The 7420-nt window shown below is 34.6% G+C and overlaps 1 protein-coding gene across 1 annotated transcript; it reads left to right on the plus strand.

Annotated features, from left to right (window-relative positions):
• Nucleotides 1–5384: 5384 nt before the first annotated feature.
• On the plus strand, nucleotides 5385–6542 carry LOC18051944 (senescence-specific cysteine protease SAG39). Its single transcript, XM_006446730.1, has 2 exons — nucleotides 5385–5817; nucleotides 5950–6542. The coding sequence occupies exons 1-2, from the start codon at nucleotides 5385–5387 to the stop codon at nucleotides 6540–6542; spliced, it is 1026 nt and encodes a 341-aa protein (XP_006446793.1).
• The last annotated feature ends 878 nt before the right edge of the window (nucleotides 6543–7420 follow it).

A 7420-nucleotide genomic window follows, 5' to 3' on the forward strand; every position in this document is an offset into this window, starting at 1 on the left:
ACCAGGTGTATTTTTATTTTCCTTAACTTTCTTTTAAATTTTTTATAAGATTAACGAATAAAATTATGTCATGTTTACAAAATATTATATTATACTTTCATTGATTAGTTATATATAGATCTACAAAATTAATTATAGGACCATAATTAGTACAAACAAGCAGTCATAGACTCATAAATATAGATGTTTTACCCACCTCAGATTACTTTTTCGGTCAAATCCATTTTGAATTTGATAAGTGTATTGCTTCTCAAGTATGCATTGGCATGTCATATAGATTTGCGTATTGTTGATTGGAGATTTTAAATAGATATTTGAGAGAATTGAGTTTGGAATTATATTTTTTGGGGTAACTACATTGTGTAGTATCCAACAAATTATTTATCAATGATTAAAGAAATATGAACTTGCTACTTATGATTGTCACGAATTGAATTATAATCATATTGCTTTAGGTCATTTACCAGTGTCAGTAATTAATGATTTTACAATTTGAACAATCTTGAATTCACCTCAAGAAAATGACAATACACCTTGTCCAATTTACTTTGTTAATTGAAAAAAAAAATTTAAAGAAAGCTGACGAAAATAACGATACACCTGGTGTAATTTACTTTGGTAATTTAATTTGTCAGCTTTAGGTGATTTACCAAATGTCAGTAAATCTTTTTAATTTTGAATTATTAAGATTTAGTTTAATATATATGGTATAAAGGGATAAGGTTGCTTTTTGGCTTGGTCAATAACTTCAAACCCAACTTTTAATTGGTTGATGACAAGCACAACTTAATTTATATTAAACTAAAATGATATATAGTAGGGGTGGGCAAAATCGGGTTCGGATCAACCCGATCGGATTTCGGGTTGATCGGGTTAGAGAGAAACTCATCCGAACTCAACCCGAATTTTAGATCGGATCGGATCGGATCGGGTTATATTCGGGTCGGGTCGGATCGGATCTAAAATTCGGATCAATTTCGGATTAATTCGGGTTAAGGACAAAAAAGAGTCATTTGTGTTAATTTTGGGTTGTTTAATAATTATTTAATAATTACAAGATCACTAGTTCATTTTAGTCCATTTCCACTTTCCAGTGACTGTCATAAAAAAATATAAACTGAAATAGAATCGAAAAAGTTGTGAGCTTGGAGGACTTGGTGTCATGAATCTCAGTCTCGGTCTCGTTGGAAGAACAACCATGGATCGCTTCGCGCGGGTCAAGCGGCAGCCGATGGATCAAGCGGCAACGGGTTTCGTCGATGGCTCATGGCTTCACAGGTTTTGTCGGTGGCTACCGAAAAAGCAGATCAGATCGAAGTGAAGTGCAGCAACCGTCGATGCAGCAGCAAGCAGATCCTGTCGTCAGTGCAGTAGATCTAGTCGAGTGGTGTGCTGCATGTGGCCCGCTGCTGTGCTAACCGTCTGTAGTTTTGTTGTTGCGAGAAAGAAGAGAAAGAAGACAATGAAGAGAAAAAAGAGAGTTGTTTGTGTGAGTTGTGAGAAAGAAGAGAAAGAAGAGAGTGAAGAGAAAGAACACGGAGAGTGTTGGTGTGAGGCTGTGAGCCATAGTGTTCGTATCTGTTCTGTTTAGCCATTTAGGTTGTTTGTGTGTGGCGTGTGTGTTTAGATTTAGGTTTTTTTTTTTAAAGCAACCCGATTGGGTTTTCGGATAGGATCGGATTTGACCCGATCCGATCACAACCCGATCAGGTTTCACCATTTTCATCCGATCGGGTGTTCTTTATAACCCGATCCGATCTGAACCCGAAATTTTTCGGATCAAGTCGGATCGGATCGGGTCGGGTCGGATATTTTGCCCACCCCTAATATATAGATAGAAGCTTTTTCAAACTAGATAGCATCAATTTCAAATTGTCATATAGAATAACGAAAAACAAAATTGATCCTAGAATTGTATCCACATCCATTTTAAGTTATTGCGGGGAAAAAAAAAACAGTGCAAGAAGTCCTCCTTTGTAAAGTTTTTCATTACTATATTTTAAAAAATTATAGATTTTACTACATTTTCATTAACCCTGTTACTAAAATGCTGACATCATATTGACATTACTAGGAAAAGAATGACTTTTACTAAATTTTTTCCCAACATTTTATATTTATAATAAAATTTGAAGGAAAAATTATCCTCTAAATCACAAATTTTAATTTATTAATTTTTTAACTAATTAGAAATCATTTATTTGTGCTGTTTTACTATTTTGCAATGCTGAAAGTAGAGCTGGCAAAACGGGTAATCGGGTCGTGTTCGTGTCGTGTCAGTTTTGTGTCGTGTCAAATTTACGTCGACCCAAACCCGACCCATTTAATAATCGTGTCAAAATATTGAGACCCAAACCCAACACGGAAAAATAATCGGGTTACCCAATAACTCGTTTAATATCTATATATTGAACAAAAGTTACATTAAATATTTACACACTATCATATATGCGTATGTACATAAATACATACATACATACATACATACATAATTTATCGATATTATAAAATATACATATCTACCAATATATTACACATGTACACTATTGATGTTTTAATTATATATATATAATATTATATATCAATATTATAAAATATACATGTCTATCAATTTTTACACATTTACACTATTGAAGCTCTAAATGTATGTAAAATTTTATAAATAAAACATTGTGTTTATATTCACCCTTTTAAAGAATAAAAAAAAGAAAATCATCTCTAATATTTGAGTTTTATAAAAATATGTAAATTATTTTAAAATAGAAAATATAATCAGGTTATTGATCGGGTAAATGGGTCAAGAATTTTAACCCAAACTCGACACGGAAAGAAATCGTGTTGACCCGGACCCGACCCATTTAATAATCGTGTTAAATTTGACGACCCATACCCATTTATTTATGTCGTGTTCGTGTCGGGTAATCGGGTCGTGTCAAATTTTGCCAGCTCTAGCTGAAAGTAATGAAATAATAATAACCAAGATAACAATAATAATAAAGTAATAATAGTAAAATAACTCAACAATGCCCTTCGGTCGAAGCCATTGCTAGATCCCTATCCTTTCGTCCAACAGATCTGAGTTTGTTCTACCACCACATTGCAGTAATACCAATAAAGTTGTGGTTGCCAAGGATGACGAGTGAAAATTTTATTACGTGAAAAAATTTATTACAAAACCCTAATAATACCCAAGGCTCTCAGTACACTTGTTGTTTCTCTCACACTGAAATTATCTACTTGTAGAGAAAACTGAGTGATTACCGAGTGAACCCAACCTCTTTATATATAGTAATTATTTCTTGTTCAAGTAGTATTTCTTTTTAAATTGAATTCTTCCTTGAATAAGTTAAGTCCTAAAAAAATTAGTTATTCCTTAGATAAAAAATCCTTTTAAATTAGAAAACCACTAAATAAGAAAAACCTAGGAAATATTATAATTTAGGATTTACAAATCCTTATTGAAGAGACATATTTCCTAACAATCTTCACCTTTGCGAGTTTTTTTAATAACATGATAAAATATGACCCACCATTTATGCATATAACCATGTTGTCCCCACCATCTTTACTTCACCAAACCACACTTGCATAGGGCTTATAAGAATCGCTCCACTGTGGATGAAATCTTATACTTTATCCAGCAACTATAATTCTTTATATCAAGAATTATCATACTCCATCGTGCGCAGAGTGCATATATTCAATACATGTCGATCACATTGCTGAAAATACCCATTCTCATGTTCGGCTTCCTTAAGAGTTCTCAACCATCAACATAAAAATTCCTCCATACATTTTGCATAAATGCCCAACTATGCCTTAAGTGTAAACCTTGTAGACTCACTATTAGTTACACATCCTCTTCCATAGCACACCAAAAACAATAGACTAGTCTCTCATGGAGAAAAGTGCCATACAGCTAGCTGACACTATTAGTATTTGTATCAACTAATTTAGAGCTACTTGCTGAACCTGCTCTATTCCAACAATCTTTTTTAAATTGTCTTGATTGTCTATACAACTTTAGGTGTTTTGAGATTTACATTACCCTTGATTTTCTTATAAAACATATATTGGATCAGTATATATATCTTGACTTCAATCTACCTCAAGCCAAAATTTATTATCCCATCAAACTTTTCTAGTTCTACTTCACATGTTTTGAAAACTTCAGGCCAAAACTCATTCTTCTAAACTTTTCTATTTTTTAGTTCATAGGCTTTGAAAATTTCAAGCCAAAATTTTATTCTCCCATCAAACTTTTCTATTTTACTCTCATTTAGGCCATCCAAGATCTCCTCCATCGTGATTGGCTGATCAAAGTGGACCATATCTACCGGAAGGCAATGCAGCAGCAGATTTCCTTGCTTCATACAGCTTTTCGTTTCCTTTGGGTTTACAATGCTTTCAATATATTCCTCCAAATATGCTTAGCATATTGAATAATGATGTTTATGGGGTTGCACACTCCCGCTTAGTGTTGCCTTAACTCTCTTAAGAGCCCTTTTATGATTAAAAAAAAGAAAAGAAAATACATATATTTGAATATTAACTGTATGTTCTTAAAAAAAATGAAAAGTATATGTTCTTATAAATACACACTTGACACGATATCTATAAACATCAGCACTTTGATCCAAAATTCTATATATACACACGCCCTAATAATTTAATCGAACGACCCCAAATGTGCAAATGAAGCGCAATAAAGTGATAAACAAAGGCATAAAAAAAAATTATAAATTAAACATACTGTTACTTGAAAAATATGGATCATATTAATCTATATATAAAATGTAATATATGTCGGAACCTAAGCTAACTTCTTACCGATGGATTCAGGCCCAGCTCATTTGTTGGCCCTGGGCCCCTGGCTGAGTTTGGCAAAACAAAAACGGCATCAGATTCAAATTTATTTTATTTTATTTTTTAAATACCGTTGAAAATGTTTTCAAAAAGCAAAAACCAATCCAATCTCAAGATGTCTGTCTTTTCGGGCCTAAATGTAGACGTACGTTTCAGCAATTGTGAATATGTAACTTATTCTTCAGCTACTCAACGTCTCAATCATCTATATATTGCTCAAACTTGCATCCAATTCTTATGTCAAACCTTCAACACAAAGAATGTAACGGTACGGCAAGAGCTTGCATAACGGTTTGTACGTCTTGTTGGTTCAACTCAGTTAATTTTATGGGTCAAAATCAGAATATCCTCTCAGCCACGCTGATAATCGAAGCTTTCGTTTGATACTAATAATCACAATCGTCAATGGGGCCTAAGAACTTGCCTATAAATCCCAGGAGTGATCCTTGTTTCCATGTATCTCTTCACTTTGATCAATTACTCTATTCACAGCAGCTAAACTAATACTAGTAATTGAAATGGCATTCACAAGCCAGCAGCAATGCCTTTGTTTGGCCCTGATCTTATTAGGAGCTTGGAGTCCACAAGCCATGTCGTCTCGTACGCTGCAAGATGCAGCTATGTACGAGAGGTACGAGCAATGGACGGCTCGCTACGGACGCGTGTACAGGGACAACGCTGAGAAGGAGAAGCGGTTCACCATTTTCAAACAAAACGTTGCAAATATTGAAGCTTTCAACAAGGCTAGTGAGAAACCTTACAAGCTAGCCGTCAATGAATTTGCTGATCTTACTAATGAAGAGTTCAAAGCCTCACGAAACAGATTCAAGGGCCACATGTGTTCCGAACAAACAGGTCCATTCAAGTACGAAAATGTTACTGCGGTGCCTTCCACCATGGACTGGCGGAAGAAAGGCGCTGTCACACCCGTCAAGGATCAAGGACAATGCGGTCAGTTTTTTCATTTTGGCATTTAGTATATTGGAGTTCGTTTTCTTTAGCTGCGTCCAAATAACAAGGACGAGCATATTATATATTTATCAAACACTTTGCAGAATGATATATATAAATGTGTGTATACAGGATGCTGCTGGGCATTTTCGGCAGTGGCAGCTATCGAAGGAATTAATCAGCTAACAACTGGAAAATTAGCCTCTCTGTCGGAGCAAGAGTTGGTGGATTGTGATGTCAAGGGTGAAGATGAAGGATGCAACGGTGGTTTGATGGACAATGCATTCCAATTCGTTCAAAAGAACAAGGGGATAACAACTGAGATAAACTATCCTTACAAGGGAGTTGATGGAAAATGCAACGCTAAAGAGGAAGCAAATCATGCGGCCAAGATTAATGGACACGAGGATGTGCCGGCCAACAGTGAGACAGCACTGATGAAGGCCGTTGCTAATCAACCGGTTTCAGTTGCAATTGATGCCGGAGGCTTTGATTTCCAGTTCTACTCCAGCGGCGTGTTCACCGGAGACTGTGGCACTGAATTGGACCATGGTGTCACTGCTGTTGGTTATGGAGCTGCTGATGATGGGACCAAGTATTGGCTGGTGAAAAATTCATGGGGCGCAACCTGGGGAGAGGAAGGATACATAAGGATGCAAAGGGATATTGATGCCAAGCAAGGCCTCTGTGGAATTGCGATGCAAGCCTCTTACCCCACTGCATAAAAATCAAAAAATCAAGACAAATAATTAATTATGCCTTCTATTGACTTCAGTGTGTAAAAATATTGTGTATGCTTTTGTATTACTATTTATAAAACTATTTATAATTTAGTGATTGTTTATGATATGTATGATGACATTTTCGTTCTCAATTACTATCAGTAATCGCCATAGAACCACTTTGTTCACTTAACCAATTATAAAACCATCGGCAGTATTTGTGTGTGTGTTTTTTTTTTTTAAAATATAGAGTGCGACGAGGTTCAGGAGCATAATGCATTTGATAAGTTTTGTAACCAATTATAACTCTTCCAGCCAATAATAGGAATGTAATATTGGGCAGCATTATTAAAACATAGCAGCGTGATTTTTTTTCTTCTTTTTGGGTAATATAATGCATTTGATCAAACACTTACATTGAGCTTTCTCCAAATCATTATAACTAAGGAAACCAGATGTTCTCAACTTCTCGTCATGTCACCAAAAGAAGCGACAGTCATGTCTTTCAAAAACGTACTCTTACAATATTCTATCAGGTCCTCAGAATTATCGCTTCATAGAAGCCTCACTATCAGAATAAAAAACAGAGCAATATGTGAGATTTCTAGATCCTAAAAAAAATCTAAATTATTTCTCACAAAATCACAACTAATTAGCAGAGCGATGGAGATATTCTAAAGTAATTCTATTGTATTGCACCGACTCAATATATGTGTGATATATATATACTTATTTTTAAAAGTTATTATGTAATTAATAATTATATTTAATTTATTTCCGCATGTCATATGTGATGAAATACAATAAGTGTATTCTAAAATGTCTCATTCAATAAATCACATGACACAAAAGTATTATTAATAATAATTGATATCCCTGTG

The sequence above is a fragment of the Citrus clementina genome, unplaced genomic scaffold (genome assembly GCF_000493195.1).
Source record: "Citrus clementina cultivar Clemenules unplaced genomic scaffold, Citrus_clementina_v1.0 scaffold_2, whole genome shotgun sequence".
Taxonomy (NCBI): Eukaryota; Viridiplantae; Streptophyta; class Magnoliopsida; order Sapindales; family Rutaceae; genus Citrus; species Citrus x clementina.